Source organism: Echeneis naucrates, chromosome 21 (assembly GCF_900963305.1).
Source record: "Echeneis naucrates chromosome 21, fEcheNa1.1, whole genome shotgun sequence".
Classification (NCBI taxonomy): domain Eukaryota; kingdom Metazoa; phylum Chordata; class Actinopteri; order Carangiformes; family Echeneidae; genus Echeneis; species Echeneis naucrates.
The window spans coordinates 4,337,902-4,355,466 of NC_042531.1; the positions used below are offsets into that span (position 1 = coordinate 4,337,902).

Here is a 17,565-nt window from a genome sequence, read left to right on the forward strand (position 1 = left end):
TCCCCTCGAGGGTCCAGCAGACGTTTGTGCAGCAGCTTTAGGTCATGTCAAACGCTGGAGGATCTGGAATGGGACGCAGCCGAGGGTCAGCAGAGAGTGTGACGTGTGAGTCAGTGAGTCTGTTTATTTCTCATTTCCGACCAACAGTCAGTGCCGCTCTCCAGTCTTTCCTTCTGTCAAGCAGTTTTTAACCTTATAAATACTTCTAAACTGAACTGTGTATTTTTTCCTTTTTTCTTTTTATTTTCCAGTCCAGTCCAACAGAGACAGCGAGTTGGCCCTGAGCATCCAGCTGCCATTTTGAATTACAGATGAATAATAAGACAGCAAATGAGATTTTCTACATTAAGGCAGAATAGATTTTCCCATCCTACCTTTTCTTTGTTAGATTTTTTTTTCTTTCTTTTTGTGATAAATAAACACTCCATGCTGCCCACACATTATGCAGCTCTTATTCATTCTGTTGATGTCTGTCGGGCCATTCAGCGTTTGGTTCTGAGAGAAGGTATGTGAGGGAGAGGATGTCGAGGCGGCATTGGCATTCTCGCAGGCTCTGTGTGAGCGTGGCTTTGTTCCAATGTAGTGTGAAGAAGAAGAGATGGACAGGGAGGGAGGAGTGGAGCGGTGAGGCGGGTTGGGGAGTGGGGGGGGGGGGGGGGGCACTTTCTGGTGAAGGTCAGCGGGTTAAGCCGATGGGGATCCTTGGAGACGGGGCCCTGCCGAAAGGATGGTAGTGCCCCAAGCCATGATTCATTGCAAAGGCATCCATCACCGTGTGTGTGTGTGTGTGTGTGTGTGTTTACAATGACGTCAGTCCTCAGGCTGTCAGGGGCTGATGGGGGGGTTGTTGTAGAGGAGCAGTGTTTTTATATGTGATGGGCTGCAGCAGAGGGGCGGGGCTCTTTCCTGAATCGCAGGTGCCACGCGGTTCGCCGGCTCATGGGAAGAGGATTGTAGGCCGCTGTTGACTCGATGGCTGAACGGCTGCAGAGCGGATTTCTTTTATTTTTTTGGGATTCCTTCAACCACTGTGTTTTCAATGTCTGAAGCTCAAGTTTCATTTTAATTACAGTTTACTTTATATAGCCGGCCCCTGCTGCTGCTGCCTCCTTCTCCGGGGGAAAATGAAGCAGGTTAATTGAAGGGAGCTGCTGTGGGAGACGGGGAGATGAGCTGGAACTATCAATATGGGCCAGAGCCCACTTACTGGTTCTCTCCCACGAATCCCTCTCCATCTCCACCTCTAACCTGTACTTACACATGGCTGTAAAGAGCAGAGGATGTTATGGGAGGCTAAGCCTTGTTAAAGCTCTTCCTTATCAATGTTTTACAGTCATAATGGATCAAATGTCCGACTGTAATGTGTTGTTGTGAAGCCGCAAACTCTCAGAATTATCACCGGACTGGAGTGTTATCGTGTCTTTCAGGGAGTCTTTTCAACTCATAGCCATCGTTACTGCTCTGCATCGCTCTGGTTAACCTCATGTGTTGCTACGGCGACAGAGTTAGCCACCAACTGATGGCTCATCCAGCTGGAGAAACAGATATGCTGCTAGAAACGAACAAAAAACTGTGAGGGAAGCAACAAATAGATTTTTTAAAATGCATTCAATTATTTTTTTTTTTTGCCAGGTAGATGCTAAATAGTCATTGTTGGGTGCTGGACAGGCCGGCGGGATACAGTGACGTTTTAACCGTCAAGCAATCGAACATGGCGTCCAAAACGTCGGGGAATTACTGATTTTCTAGAGTTTCCGCTCCTTGAAGAGTGAATCAAAAAACAATCACACAGTCAGTTAATTTTCTATGAATATAAACTTAGTGCACCAACATTGAAAGAAATCCCGACACAGTGTGCAGATGTTTGACCAGCTCATTAGGCTGTGGATGGATACCGCTGTACAGGCTACTATTTCTCTTGTTAGCATGGATTTATGCAGAGGCTAATCATCTAAAATTATAAACTTCCACTCCTGCAGGCATAGTTCAAATGACCTGTGAAATAAGAGATTTTTACACTCTGTGCATTTTAAACTCACCATATTGTGCCCAGAAAGACTTCGGTGGCTCTCTTAAGTTCTCATTAGATGTGCTTATATTATTTTACCTCCATTTGAATTCCTAAAAAGCGAGGTTCTCTGCATGGAGGATCTTGGGTGGGGAAAAAGAAAAAAGATGGTTAACTCAAAACTATATTTTCCCAGCAGAATCCCTCACCAGGTCTTGGGGCTATACTGTATTAAGTTCCTTCCGTTGCGCTTTAATTAAAACAAAACGAGCATCCAAAAAAGCTTGAGTGGTTTCACCGCAGGACAAATTCATACCTTTAAAAAAAAAAAAAAAAAAAAGTGTTTTGAACCGCAAAGCGCATCACATTTTATTTTTTTCAGCACTCAACAGCTTGTGGTTTTGTTTGAGTCGTCCTTTTGGCTCCTGGATTACTGACCCACTTTAGAGCGGCTTGGCCTCAGTCGGCAGGCTTTCCTCAATGTCGGGTCACAACTTTGCCCCACTGGCCGATTGTTTTCAGAGGGCAGTTGTCTGCAGCAGCGCGTCTTGTGTGTAACAATAATCCCATCGAGCGTGGAGACACTGAAATAACAAAAACAGGAGAATGTAGATGAAGACTGATTGTTGTTGCACAGTGCACTGAGGTAAAAGCGCTGACTTGTTTAGTGAGATGATAGTAAAATTAGCGTGGGGGGGGTTCCCCCAGGCCTCCTGCACAGATACAGTTTGTTTTAACCAAGGGGCATCTCTCAATCCTCATAACGAGAGCCAGTTGGTGTGTGTGTTTGCAGGGCAGTTGTGCAGCGATGTCACCTGCATCCACAATCAAGCCCACTAACAAAAACGCTCAACAGGAATATAATTGGGTGGTACGAGTGAAAAGAGGTGGGGGTGGCAGCGGCGACGCTAGAGCGGAGGCGAGTGCTGCAAACTTTGAGGTGGGGGGGGCATGAAAGAAGATGGAGAGAAATCCATTTACATGCTAATACTGCCCTTAGCCCTTCAACTGCCTCGTTGGGTGCCTCGCCCGCCACCCTCGAATAAGCTCTTGCCTGGCGAGCCGGTCGCCATGTTTACACAATAAACAAACAGCAATGAGGTTAAAGTCTTTTCATGCGTCTTTTTGTGCATGCCTACAGTATTAGCAACAGTCAGTTGTTGCGTAACTGTTTTGTACCGTCTGAAGGACTCAGCTGACTGCTTCTCGGCCTCTTTGTCATCCCCGGACTTATTCTTGTTTCTGTTTCCTAGGCAACGGAATGGGCTCCGGACGAGGAAACCAGGAGGTCCTGTCAGAGCAAAGGCAAAACAGAGGTAACCTCAAACCCGCCCCCAATTACAGCACTTCATGTCAGCGCTGCCTTGCTTTTAGACAGGCCATCGTGATATCTCCTGGCTGTTGTGGCGAGGTCCTTATGGGCCCCCATTGGGGGGGGGGGGGGGGGAGGGTGATTTCAGAAGAGTTGTTTTTCTTGTACAAAAGAGAAAGGGCAAAGGGAAGAGGAGGGGAGAATGTGCTCAAGAGAGCTCAGGGCAAGATGGTGAAATTCACAAAAGAGCTGCCTTTCATATGTCCGATAACCTAAACTGTGATCAGCTGTCACACTTCGATTGTCTTGAAAGAGAACTGCGTGCTGTGAGTTTAGTAGCCCGCTGTTCCTTTAAGAGTGAAAACTGGGAATAAAACAAAAAACCTGCATTACCGTTGTTACCTGATTTCTTCCTGCACATAAAGGCCGCATTGTTAGCGGGAAACCATACGGAACATGTTTTATGAGCTTTTGTTAAAATAGATTGGGCTTTTTTTGACGTAAATATGTGACTTATTGTAAAGTCAGTCTCTTCTCTTTCGGCATTATATTTTTGAAAAATGGGCTCACATGAGCGAAAGCAGCACACGACCTGCTTTTGTTCGTATGAACAGTCGGGTGCCAGAAAACTCGGATCACTGTTCCCACTTCCTCCTTGAAGGATATTTAGGCGCCGGCCTGTAAATACTGTCCTCCTCACCCACTTCTCTGCAGATTGAATGTCAGAACTACATCAGAGTCCTGCTGGTGAACAAGACCGAGGTCATGACCTGTGGAACCAATGCATTCCAGCCGCTCTGTATCACCCGAGAGGTACAAATAAGCCTGTTTGTGTGTGCAATTTTTCTTTGGTTTGTTTGTTTGCTTGTTTGAAGGAATTGAGTGAAAACTCTTTTCACCTTCTGCACCGTCTCATCTGTCGCAGGTCGGCAACATGAGCAGCGTGCTGGAGCGGGTGAACGGCGTGGCCCGCTGCCCGTACGATCCTCGTCACAACTCCACCGCCGTGGTGACGGAGAGCGGAGAGCTGTACGCTGCCACCGTCATTGACTTCTCCGGCCGGGACCCCGTCATATACCGCAGCCTGGGGGGCATGCCGCCTCTCCGGACCGCCCAGTACAACTCGAAATGGCTCAACGGTACAGTAGCAGCCAGGAGCGATGCTCCTTTCGCTGGCACCAGTTGATTTTTAGTGTCACTCATCTCAATTTGCTGTAGCTTCATTTCCAATGAAATAGATACATTTTTTTCAAAGAATTGGTTTATATTTAATGTCACAGCACAAGTTGCCAGAGCCTGAGGTTACAACCATTGTACAAACAACCTACAGGCAATTTAACGTCCTTAACTTGCATGTCTCCAGACTGTAAAAGAAGGGAAATCATGCAAACGCCACATCGATCCCGGGGTTTGAACCCAGAAACTTCCTCCTGCGAGGTGACGCTTTGCCGCTTGTGAACTAGCAGGTGCTTTTTCATCGACTGCTTCGAGTTCGTTTGAAGCTTTTAAAGGACAACAGTCTGTGAAATGAGAACGATGAGAACAGTCTAGAGTGGAATTCACACGTTTGAGTTACGATCTGTGCGTCATAAAAATGTTTTCATATCAGATGTGAGATATAATCCGCACAAGGTTAAAATGAAGGTTAGAAACAATCTCTGGAAATTCCTCCCGTTATTTGAAACATTTGGAGCAAAACGTCTGTCTGCACTTTTCCTTCCAAAACAATCAGCTCTCTTGTTACAGCCATGATAGATCAACTCGTCCAGAGGTGTTTTCAAAGGATTACAAGGGCTGTTTGGATTTGGAGTTGTGTGTGGAAGACACGATGTAGGATAGGCGAAGGAATTGGCGAGATTTGTGGAATGGCGGAGAGCATGAAATGCTCTCAATCCCGCCGGTGTCGGTGTCAATAATCTCCCTGCTGCTGAAGCCGCACATTTTCCTCTGACCAAGCTGCGGCAGAAATCCATTCAATCACATCCTGACTCCAGCAGAAAAGCAGACGGATGTTCCGCGGGAAGAGGCCACCATCGACTTCCTTTGATATGCAGAAATGCATGGAGCTATGATCTGTGGTGAGATTGGAAGGAGGTCAGATGAATTTTCAGCTTTGTAGACAAAGTCAAGTGACTCTCTAAATGGACGGGAAACTCTATCAGGATAAAGCAAAGTCAGAATGTGGGGGACCTAAAAACCGTAACTGCTTCGATCTGAACCTCGAACGCGACCCTCAGCCGTAGTTTTCTCTTCCATTTATCCATCGTTTGCTGGCTTTTTCAGGATAATGCACCCCACTGGATACACTCTTCCCTTTTTCCCAACGGGCATTGATATCTGCTTCCGCCACATGGTGGTGGCACAGCCAGAGAAAGAGAAAAAAGTTCTTAATAAATGGCATTTGAAAATAATCAACGTAACCAGAGCTGCAGTCCAAAGATAAATGATACAGAAAAGGAGCAAATCCTCACATCTGAGAAGTTGGAAGCAGCGAAATGCTTGACATTTTCTGCTTGATAAAAGATTTAATCGATTAATGCATCACCCGAGTTGCTGATTCATTTCTGTCGTGGAAGTAATGAATAATTAACGCTGCTGAATGCAACATACAAATATCAGGTGCTGTACTGATGAGAAAAAGATTGTTAGGGAGCTGGACTTTAAAGAGTCGGGGAGGGGGGGTGGTGAGAGAGATAGGAGTGGTGTGAACAAAGACAAGAATTGTGAAGGAGGGAGGTGGACAAGTTTTACTGTGTGTGTGTGTGTGTGTGTGTGTGTGTGTGTCTGGTGAGGGAAAAAAAATTTTGGTGTCAGGAAGAAGATGAGGATGAGAGAGAAGCAGAAAAGAAAGACTGAAGAGTCAGTGAGCGACATAATTATTCCTCACGGCAAGGAGAGGGTAAAATTACAGCACACCTCACACCAGACGGGGACGTGTGTGTGTGTGTGTGTGTCTGTGCGTGTGCACGTGCTGGACGTGCATCCATGAGTGTCCAGGCTCTGTGAGTATGTGGGAGGGAAAAAGACGAGCAGCTAAGGAGATCATGTCCTCATCAGCATAATTACAGCTGGCCATACACACACTGAAGCACACATGTTGCTCCAGCCCCACACACACACACACACACACACACACACACACACACATCACAGACAAAGCCTGATTCCCTTCATGGCTGATTCTGTGAGGGTTATGGAGTTGTGCTCCTGGTGGATTTCGAAGGAGGGTGTGAATGAAAATCTAATTTCCAACTCTAAGCCTCTCCAGCTCCAGAGAACCAAAGGCAGGCAGGCTGTGGGGTGAGGGGGGGTGAGGGTGGGGGGGGGGGGGGGTCCTGGATCTAATCAATCTGTTTCTTTATTGGATTGGTAGCCTGCCAGGTGCTGACCAACTGTTTCCCATCATGCACCTGAATGACATGAATCTCAATTCAGATCTGTGTTATTTGCTTTCACGCTCCTCGCTGCTTTTGTAAATAGCGTGTTTTAGCACCGACAGTCACAAACATAAAACAAAACCCAGGAGATTTCTCTGCCTACGTATACGAGCAGAAAATTCTAATTTTTATGAATATGTTTCATACAAACTACTTTGGTATTTCTTAAAATTTGATCTCTCTTTTTTTTTGACAATAACTGCCTGTTTTTATTGCTTTGTTGTGTCAAAGCGCTCGGAGCTTCTTCAATATTTAATCCAATCACTAATCATAGATGTTTGTTTCTGGCTGTTAGCAGTAGTTTTGGCAACAAGGCTGCAGCTCTTCCCGACATGAACTTGAAACTCTGATCTCAGTAGTTGTGATAGAGGTGAGGAAAAAAGAAAAAGCTGTTGTTTTAATGAGCAGCCAGGCTTTACCACTAGTTGATCTGGGAATAACTCTGGATTTGTAGATCTTTTCATAGTCAGACCGGCTGTTGGGACAAAACTTGGTGGGCTGTTAAAAAAAAAAAAAAAAAAAAGAAAGAAAAGAGTCCATAAAGTTTTTATTGGTCTTTCCTGATCCTTTTCAGTTCCAGCAGATTATTCCTGCCTGAATATCTGTCCCAGTGTGACCCCGACCGTCTCCATCGAGTCGCTGCCTGTCTGAGGTCCAGTCGGTTCACTGCGACTTCCATCACTCTCCATCTTTGTCTCTTAGGACTTTTTTTTTTTTTTTTTGGCGGGACAAAGTCACTCACAGTTTCTCTGATTGCTGTACCGTCAAACAAACGCACAGAATTTCATGTCAGGCTGCACAGAATTGCATATTGAATGTCCTGTATAGGGAACCAATCCGCTTCAAATTTTTGCATAAGGTAATGGAAAACACACACACACACACAAAAAAAAAAACAAGACACAAAACTCTGGATAGGATTGCCCTTTCTACCGGTGTCTGATCGGAAGTATCCCGTGATCTTTGTGATGCCAGCCAGCGGGGCGCTGGAAAAACTCTGCTCGTCACGTTTTCACCCACGCAGCGTCGATTATATTATGCAAAAATTGTCAGCTCCACCTGCCCTTTGGCTGACCCATGTACAGTCCTCATAAACACACTCTTGTGTGTGTGTGTGTGTGTGCATAACAGCATGACTGTGGTGCACGCACACAGATAAATTACATTCAGCTGGATCACTAACACCTTTAGCTCCTTATGCGGAACGAGTTGTTGTTTTTTACTGTTTTTCATCACACATATTAACATTCAGAGATAGCCTGCCCTCAGATGACGCGACGCATGATGGGAATGATGATGAAACTGCAGGGGCTCATGTGTAAACTGGAAAAGTTATGGAGATCACCAGCTGAATTAGCCAGTGTGATCGTCCTGTTCTGAAACAGCTCCCTCTGATCATCAGTGTGAAAAGCAGAAATGTAATCAGTTTGGAGACGTTGAAGTGGCTCCCTCAGCTGATTCTGTGAGTTGAAATTGACTTTTTTACATCGAGAGTGGCTGTTAAACTGGAAAGTGTCCCAAGCCCCTCAGACATCCCGTCAACGCTGACACCAGGTCAGCTTTAATTTGTGTTCCTTTGTTTACATCCTCACCATCACCTGTGTTCTGTTTATGAGTGTGCAAATGAAGGCTTATTCTTCCGTTTGTGTTTGCTCTCGTGTGAGTGGTGAGCATGTGTCTGTGTGTGATATCACCTTGGATGACTCTGCCCCGAGGGAAGATGAAGTGACAGGAGCATCATTGCTGCAAAAAATGATTACTGATTGTGGGAAACAGCACAAAGCTGTTTAAAACAGAACCTCATGATGACGAAGCTGCAGTCAGCTCAGCGTCAATACATCAACAGCAGCTTGTTGTTTTTTTTTTTTTTAGGACTGTTCGTGTTTGAACTACAACTGAAGATTACATCCAAACAAAAAGTGGGATTTGAGAATTAATTAATTAAGTAATTAATTACTAACCTTTGTTGTGTGATTTTTTTTTTCTTCATCATTTAAATGTAATTCTGTATTTAATATGACAGATCAATATTTACAAATGAAATATCTTTCCAAAGGACTCCAAACTGTTAGTAATACATTTTTAAGGCTACGCCACCGTCTACTGTGTCTACATCACAAGATGTCAACTTTTCATGAAAAGACAGTTTAAAAAATGTGTAGAAAGGTTTTAGTTAACTGAAATTATCCAGACACTAGTTAGGTTCTGTTGAACTGAACAAAACCACTGAGAGGGATTATTAAGTGATAGACACAAATATTTGAAATGAACTGTGTGCATGATTAAATGTTTTGAAAGGTAACGGGGGGGTGATATTCAAGGAATTTGGCTGAATTAATCTTTTAAGCCGTTTCAAAGTCTTTCATGTGAAATCTTCCAAAAAATGTTGTGGGTTTAAGACTAATATGGATGTACAAGTTCAAGCTCATTTCCCCTCCGGGCTCACAGCAGTGAATTAGTCGTCTGTGATGAGTCACGTTTACAAAGGATGACAGCAGCGTCCCATTCACGCCGTTATTCAGTCTGCTTCACCTGATAATCTGCCCGGCAGGAAGGCCGTGAATCATCTGCCGTGTCACCCGGGGCAATAAAAGCAGTGCGGGCATCCAGTTAAACAGACATAGCACCATGGATTTACCATCAAAACATCAAAGAGATTTATTAGGAAACATTTCTTATCTCCTCCTCCCTTCACACCTTCTCTCATCTACACGTTTGACATTGAGGCTCTTTTCCAGAGCGTTTTAAACAGCGCCATCACAGCATAAGTTTTTATCGCAATCAATAATGAGGAGTACAGGGGTCAAAGAAACGCCACCTCTTAGATAAATGTTACAAATATTTCTTTTCCCCTGCAGTCATCATATTAATAACCCTCCTGGTCCCAACAGAGCCCCACTTCATCTCAGCGTACGACATCGGCCTCTTCACCTTCTTCTTCCTGAGGGAGAACGCCGTGGAGCACGACTGTGGCAAGACGGTGTATTCCCGCGTGGCGCGAGTCTGCAAGAACGACATCGGCGGGCGGTTTCTCCTGGAGGACACCTGGACCACGTTCATGAAGGCGCGCCTCAACTGCTCCCGCTCCGGGGAGATCCCCTTCTACTACAACGAGCTGCAGAGCACCTTCTACCTGCCCGAGCAGGACCTCATCTACGGCATCTTCACGACCAACGTGTGAGTGGATGAAGTTGGACGTTTTTTTCTGTTTGCACGTGTTTTCCCAACAGCCCATCAGCCTTCTAATGCAGGGGAAGCAAATTATGGTTTCTCTTGTCGTATCCTTTAAATATAATCATGCCAATCATCAAAAGGAATTCATAAATCGTATAAATAACTTAGCATCAAATGACTTTCTTTAGCTTGTCACTAACTGTTTTCATATTCTCTATATTGTCGGTTTCCCAAACTTCTTGACCTTTTTATTTAATCCTGATTAATTTTAGAGACCATACGACACCCTCCAATAGAAAAAAGCATGATTTAATGAATCAAAATGATATTACTCGTGTCTAAATGTGATATTCTTCTTAAATGAGCCAGAAGCTCTTCTTATCGCCGCTCATAACTTTGAATGGCTTTATAAATATATATGAAGGCGACCTGACTGAAAGCGTCGGCAGCAGAGGACCTTATGGAACATTTGGCCATCAGGTCATGCTGTTTTTGTGCGTTTGCTGAGGAGATGTGTTATTAAGTTGTACCATTATGGCTGCTCTGTGCGGTTCAGCCACTTGTTGAGCCACCTCCGTCTTTGTTTGCACTCGCTCTTTATTGACGTATGTTTTCAAGCACATTTCTGCAGGCAGTTATTTTTATTTTTTTACCCCCATGAAAAGCAAATGTAAGAAACGCTCGATCAAATTATTTTGTTGTAACAGCTGCCTTTCAAGGTCAGGACTGCAGGAATTGGTTTGGTGTTGATGTTAATGAGGTTTTCAGAATGTGAATCTGTATTTCAGTCCATTTTAATTCCTCAGTCTTTAGTACGTGATCGCATGAGCACACATCCTGAAACTCCTGGCTTCTGGCTTTTCTTTTTTTTTCATGGGGAAAATTTGGTTTTGATAAGCATTCCCAGTAATAACAGGATCTAATTTCCTGATATTCAGCCCCAGCACAAATCCCGCCACAGTTTATTATTGCATCCGGAAATGTACATGCACTCACAAATGATTTTTCTGCACATTGCTCAACACTCAAAAGTGAGATTCTCTATCTTTTATTAGTTATTATTCATTTCAAAAGCTTTATTGTTACCTTCGTTATGACTCCAGTGGGAACAGACAAAACTTTCTTAAAGAGCTTAGCACGGCTCATTTATCTGAATAAGCATAAATAGAGGCGGTAACCCGACACACCATCTATTATTGCTTTATTTTTAATTGAATAAGATACAGTGGAAGGATTTCTTCGAACAGGAAAACTCTTGAAAAACAGACTTTTTATTATTATTTTTTAAATAAGCTCAGTTTCTGTCTATGAATCATAAAAGCAAATGCAGAGATGATTGTCTAGTTCGACAGACTTAAAAATAACCCCAGAAAGTTAATATTAGATATAACAGACCGTCAGCCGCACAAACGAGCCAGGACCTAAGTACCTTAGAGTAAGTATGTAGATATATGCTGTGAAAAGTGAAATGGCTGTAATCTAACACTTAACCGTGTTTTGCTCCTCAACGTTGCTCTTGGTGTTGAACAGAGAAGATGAACAAGCTGCAGCTGTGCAGCCTTTTCAGTGGAAACAAGAATATTAATGGGGGAACAGTGACATAACCACCAAAACACTTCAGCATCTTTTCATTTAGTCCTCGGATGCCGTCTCTTCACAAGCTTTATTTCTGTGGCGTTTCCCCCCCTCCTCAGCGGAGTGAGAGGATTTTTCCTGAGTTTAGAGCCTTCCTGCTGCTCCTAATGATCAGTGTGGATGCACAGGCCGACTCGCACTCCCTCTGGTGTTTGATTGCTCCAGGTGGGGGTGTCACACACTTCATTACAGAGAGGAAAATCAGTGGCGTCAGCGTGTGGGGATTGCAGCTTTTGTTGTCCTTTATATGTTCAGCAAAAGTGTAATTGATGAGTGCGTGGCATTTCAGCCTGACTGGAAGATGCCGTTTTTGTTTTTTTGGGAAATACCAACCGCTGGTTTGATTCCTTTCAAACATTGGGATAAATGTTCATGATCTTCAGAGGGTGATTCATTCTGGCCTTTTTTATCCGAAAGTCTGGTTCAAACTTTTATTACCCTCAAACTCTTCAGCCTGAAACAAACTATCATGATTCTGATGAGAAAATCCATCAATGTGATTTTGATACAGGCTGAACTTTTACCCTTTAACATCCCCAACAAGCTACAGTTTCCTCTTAGAGACAAGAAAAATCGAATTCTTATATATATGTATACACACACACACACACATACACACACACACAACATTGGATTGGCTTTCCTTTTGGTACTTTGTTTTGTGGGATGAGATAAACATGGCAGCCTCTAGCTTCCACCACCAGGAATACGGTCATAAAAAAGAAAGGGAACAGTTTTAGGTGATGTGCATATTTGATTTATTTCCAAAAGTTAGATGAAACGCTGGAGAACAGAGGAGGCACTGCTGACCAATTAAATGGCCCTCTTGATACATTGTCAGTGTGCACACGTGCCACATAAGAAGGTGCCTGGAGAGTCATATACCTGTTCTTTTTTCTACAAAATGGAAGGGTGCGTGGGGGGGCACTATGAAGCAAAACAAAAAGAAAACCAGAAGTAAATTGATGTGAAATTATTGGCTAGAACCAGATTCTATGTACTGCTAAATGTTGTAACTGTGTGTGTGCACCAGTAAGCACAGACGTCTTCTGTTCTGTCGGAGGAGAAGCTGAATCCCGCCTCTCACCTTCTGCGCTCTCACCTGTGAAGACGCTGGTGTTCGCCGCCGCTGTCGTCTGCAGCCGTAGATGGAGGGAGCCGGAAACGGTTGATAGACAAAGAGAAAAGAAAAATCACAAGGGATAAAAAACAAACAAAGAAAAAAAAGGAGGTGGGGGGGTGAGATGGAGAGAAAAGGGGGATGAGAGGAGGTAATGAGAAAAATCAGTGAGCTCCAAGCTTTTGTTCCCTGTCCTTTGTCTCCTCCTTCCTTTCCGAGGCGCCTCGTTCAGCCCCCCCTCGTCCAAAAGCGCCTCCCTCTCTCATGTGGGTAGGATATGTTAATGCAATCACCAAATACACTTGGTCTATCTGTCTGGCCTAAATTGAACAGGCTCACAGCTGCTCCCAGGAGTTTGTGGCTATAAAACAAAACAGTACGCGTCCCCTCCGCCTGCTCACGCTCTGGGCCAGGTCTCCACCCTGTGGTGCGCTGAAATCTTTAGTTTTCCACGTTAGGTGCGTTTCCAGTACCCCTAAAAATGTGCAGAACCCAAAAGTTTGATGGAAACTCCTTTTCCGCAGTCACCGGACATGACGCAGGGCGTCAAATGACCCGTTCACTGAAAATCACTGCTCCAAAATCATAAAAACGCACAGAATTATGGGACGTCGTGAGAAAAGAATTACAGTTCCTTCGCAAAACACCCTTCAAGTTGAATTATTTATCCATTTCAGCCTGAACCAGATTTCACTTTCAGCCAGCGAGAGTGGTGATGTGTGACTCAGCAGACGGCTGCAACAATTTTATTTTTTATTTTTTACTTTTTTTAAGCATTTCAATCTTACATCAGCAAACCCTCCTGCCACTTAGAATCAATATTTGTAAAGTCCGCGCTTCTAGTTTGTGATGTAAAAATGAAAATATAACTTCCAAGTGGAATCCCAAAAAGCCCTCGCCGTTTGAACTTATTTTATAAAAACTTTTGAGAGCTGCTTCACATCCACAGAATTTCTAATCCAACTATTTTCACTTGCTGAGTTCTAACACATCTCAGACACAGTGAACCGATCTTGAGTGGAACTTGTGGGTCAAAAGGGAAAAATACCATCAGAAATTGAATTACAGGCCTACTTCAGATGAGCGGAGGAGACTGGCGATTCCGCTGGGACGTGCAGCAGCCGGTGAAGCCTGTCGAGCGGTTCACGTGGCGGAGGGCTTTAGCATTCCATCAGAATGAGGACACTTAAGACCTCCAAGCACAGCCAGGTCTTTTAATTAACTCGGGGCCCTTATTGGCAGGGTCCGTCTGTCATGTGCTCAGAGCAGCGGAGAGCTTCTCCTGCTGAGGTGTCTAACCTGCCATTACTAACTAATTATGAGCCTCCTTATCTATTTCTGGGTGACTTCACTGACAACCCGCTCCCTCCTTTCCTCCACTCTGCTAGTTCTTGAAGGGGCTTATATCTGGGCGGTTGAGGGCGTGGATAAGGCGTGCGGACACAAATGGTCTTAATTTATTTGAAGATTGGCATTAAATGATTATGTGGGACTTATTTTAATCTGGTTTATGAGGCAAAACTACCAAACCGTTACCGGTTGCATCCTCTTAAGTGGGCGTCAGTATATATATTCATTATCTTTGGGAAACACAGGTGGTGAATTATTGCATTAGCTTGAGTTGAGTAGTAGCTTTATTACGTGCGTCAACAAAAAGTAATATTAGACTTGTTCCACATGGCATGTCTGCGTCACCTTTTATTCAGATTAAGATGAACGCAGCTGCACATGCCGCTTTCAAGTCAGATTATGATTAATAATAATAATTATTATGTTGTTAAAACGGGGATATTGCAGCATGCTTTCCGATAGTCTCTCCTCGCAGCCTTTATTCATAGTGTTGTAATAATGTGGAAATTGGAAGGGGAAAAGAAAAAGCAAATTTCCAGCCTCTGCTGAGTGGGTTAATATGGCTTCACGGGCTTATCGGTTACAAAGATGGCCAGCCGCAGAATCGCACTCTGGATGGTGTTAAAATAAATGGGATTTCGGTCTGATCCCCAGGCAGAGTAAAGCATCGGTTTAAGCCCTAATAAGAATAATAACATGGCCGCCCAGTGTAGTTCAACATTTTTAAGCGTGTTTAAAACAAATGTGCAACCTGACGTGCACAGGAATCTGAAAACAGTCCTTCTCCATCCATGAGAAATACGTGATTGACCCCAAGTGAGATCAGATTTGGCAGGTAAATGATAAATGATAAAGCTGGGCAGCTGAGTAAGCAGGTCACATAACTGTACAGTATTTGTTGTTTTCCTCCGCCTGCCATATCGACTCAGTGCCATCAAGCCTACCTTGAAATGAACTGCGGGCCCCCGGTGGAAGACCGAGCCTGATCTGAATACACTTTGACAGAATCTGCTGCCTGTGGAGCGGAGGTGGTGTTATTCCTCATGCACGTATTCTTTCAACTGAAACCTCTGCGTGAATTTTTGCTTTTTCTCCCTCGCTACAGACCCATTTGTAGTTGATATGAAACACTGTGAAAACGGGTCAGGTCAAGCTCAGAATGATAAAGAAGCAAAAAATAAATGAATAAAAATCGTAATTCATCCTTAAAATGGTGAGTAGGATCATTTACCCTGTGAGGCGGAGCGCACACTTCCTTACGATGGCGCAAATCTAACAGCAGTTTTTGTGCGACCTATTGAACCCGTGGTGTCGCTTCATTGTTTTGAATAGATGCTGCTGATTCAGTCTCTGAATGTGACCGTTTTGGGGCCAAAGCTTTTTCCCTTTGCTGGCGTATTGTTATTGCAGTATAAAAGTATGTACAGATAATCTTGGCACCGTCGGTTCAATTTCTGTTCCCTGCAGCCGTGTAGCTCTGCTGAGTGGGCCCTTTTTTCCTTTTCTGCTGAAGTCGAAACATTGGCCTAAATGTAGCTGTAGGTGCTCTCTTTTTCCCCTCCCGACACATAAAACAAGGTCAGGTGCGTTAACCTAAAAACCTGGGGTCGCCACCGGGCTCCCCTGTTTTCTCTCTGTAATGATACAATGCATATTCTTTTGGCACAATAAAAGCATTTCTGAAGAGGGCTTCAAATATAATCAGATAAAGTAAATAAAAGAAAAATTGATTCTGGATAAACGTTAGAATGTGATAAATAACTAACAATGATGAAGCTAAAAGATCTGCAGCAGCTGCTGTGACACCACGCGGTTCAAAGATACAGATCAAGAAAGATGCTTATCAGCCGCTTGTGTTTAACACACAGGCTCGATGAACTTGGCCTGCAGGTAGTCGAACAGCCAGATTGAGCGAGGAGTCTCCTTTCTGCCGCCGCTGGCGCTGAACTAAGCTGCATATCGAGCTCATCTGCGTGTAAAACAGCCCTGACATCTGCGGTGGTGTTCTCAGGATGTTAGGTCATGTGACCGCAGTGTAACAAGGCCTCACTTTCCTCTTGTAGCCAACAGATCTTGAGAAAAAACCCAAAACCAACACGGTATTTGTATGTCTCTTGCTACTTAACCTGTCTGTGACACCGAAGCCCGTGGCCATTCATCCGCACCAAAGACATAAATCTTTAATAACTGGCCACATATAGCGTTTCCGTTTTCATTTCCTGGAACTGCTGGGTGCAGCGCTTTTTAAATGTTACTCAAGCAGGAGTGAACGTGGCGCTCTAATGAGTGTTTCTGGCTGCGGGACAATATATGTGGGTACGACTCAAAATAAACTGCAGTGTGTGTGGTAATAAAAACACATCCCAGTGGAGCGCTTTTAGCACGGTGATGTTTTTAATAGATTGTGGGGCTCTGTGGTTCAGACGGATAAGATATATCAGCTGTGTTGTCGCTGCTTTGGCTCCTTTCAGATGACATGTTCATGTACATGTAAAGTGTTGAATAACGAGCAACGTCAGAAAAAAATAACACCACCGCCGTATGGCCGCGGATTAGCAGCAGAATTGTGTAGATAAACTCTGCTTGTTTCCAGCACGAGTGGTTAAATCTATAAAAGTTGGCGGTATCCAGTAAACTGTGAAAGTTCACATTAATGAGAACTTTCTGATGATTGCAAGACAAGAAAAGACAAATGTATTCATTGAAATGTCATTGAATGGAATAATAAGTACCTAAGTTTTCCTCTTCTTACATCCCCAAGATGAACTGTAGTAGATGTTTTATTTTGTTTTGGTTTTTTTTTACCAGAAAGCAGAAAAGTTGCCAGTCAGCCTTTCCTTTACTGACCAGTTTACTCGCCGATGTTAACTCTTATCTCACTCACATCTTTTCTCCTGCTGAAATGAATGCAGCCTGTTTTATCACTTTCCAACACAAAAATGTTGCACCGCTTAGACGGCTAAGACAACAAAGCTCACACATTCAGCAGTTAACTTTAACGAAACAAACAAAACCTTAATCACGAAACAGATATCAAAATACCTTAGAAAGAAAAAAGTTTAATAAACGTTCGTACTGTATCGACGTGAATCTACTTTTGGCTGCAGGCTGTTTAGAGATTTGTAGACATTGATCCTGGTGGTGACGGAGAAAGAAGTTAAATCTATCAGAGAGAATGAAAAAGAGGCAGAACCTCTGACTTCGTGGAAGCAAAGTGAGAGCAAATCTAAAGCAACACAGAATTCAAAGATTTGATTAAAAGCAAAGAAACATTAAAAAAAAAAAAGAAAAAAAAAAGTTAGTTAACAGCCGAGGGACGGAAAAGGAGAGAGCGACAGAGAGGTGGACGGGAACTGATTCTTTAAAACTAGACAGAAAATCAAGACCCATCTGAGAAGACAGGCCGTGACAGGATCAGGCTTTTAGGGCGAATGAATCACTTGAGGAAGGAGCTGCACTCATAATGAAAGTGATCATGGAGGCGCTGGGCCTCAGAGAGCGGCTGAGCACCAACACAAAACACCACAGC

The 17,565-nt window shown here is 43.9% G+C and overlaps 1 protein-coding gene across 4 annotated transcripts in view; it reads left to right on the forward strand.

Moving 5' to 3' along the window:
• The window catches only part of sema5ba (sema domain, seven thrombospondin repeats (type 1 and type 1-like), transmembrane domain (TM) and short cytoplasmic domain, (semaphorin) 5Ba), a 144,117-nt gene that overhangs the window by 93,532 nt on the left and 33,020 nt on the right, over positions 1-17,565 (forward strand). For all 4 annotated transcript variants that reach the window (XM_029530088.1, XM_029530090.1, XM_029530089.1 and 1 more), the window contains 4 exons: positions 3,262-3,324; positions 4,035-4,133; positions 4,246-4,459; positions 9,649-9,934. In XM_029530088.1, coding sequence (XP_029385948.1) covers positions 3,262-3,324; positions 4,035-4,133; positions 4,246-4,459; positions 9,649-9,934 — 662 coding nt within the window. The remainder of the gene's footprint in view (positions 1-3,261; positions 3,325-4,034; positions 4,134-4,245; positions 4,460-9,648; positions 9,935-17,565) is intronic.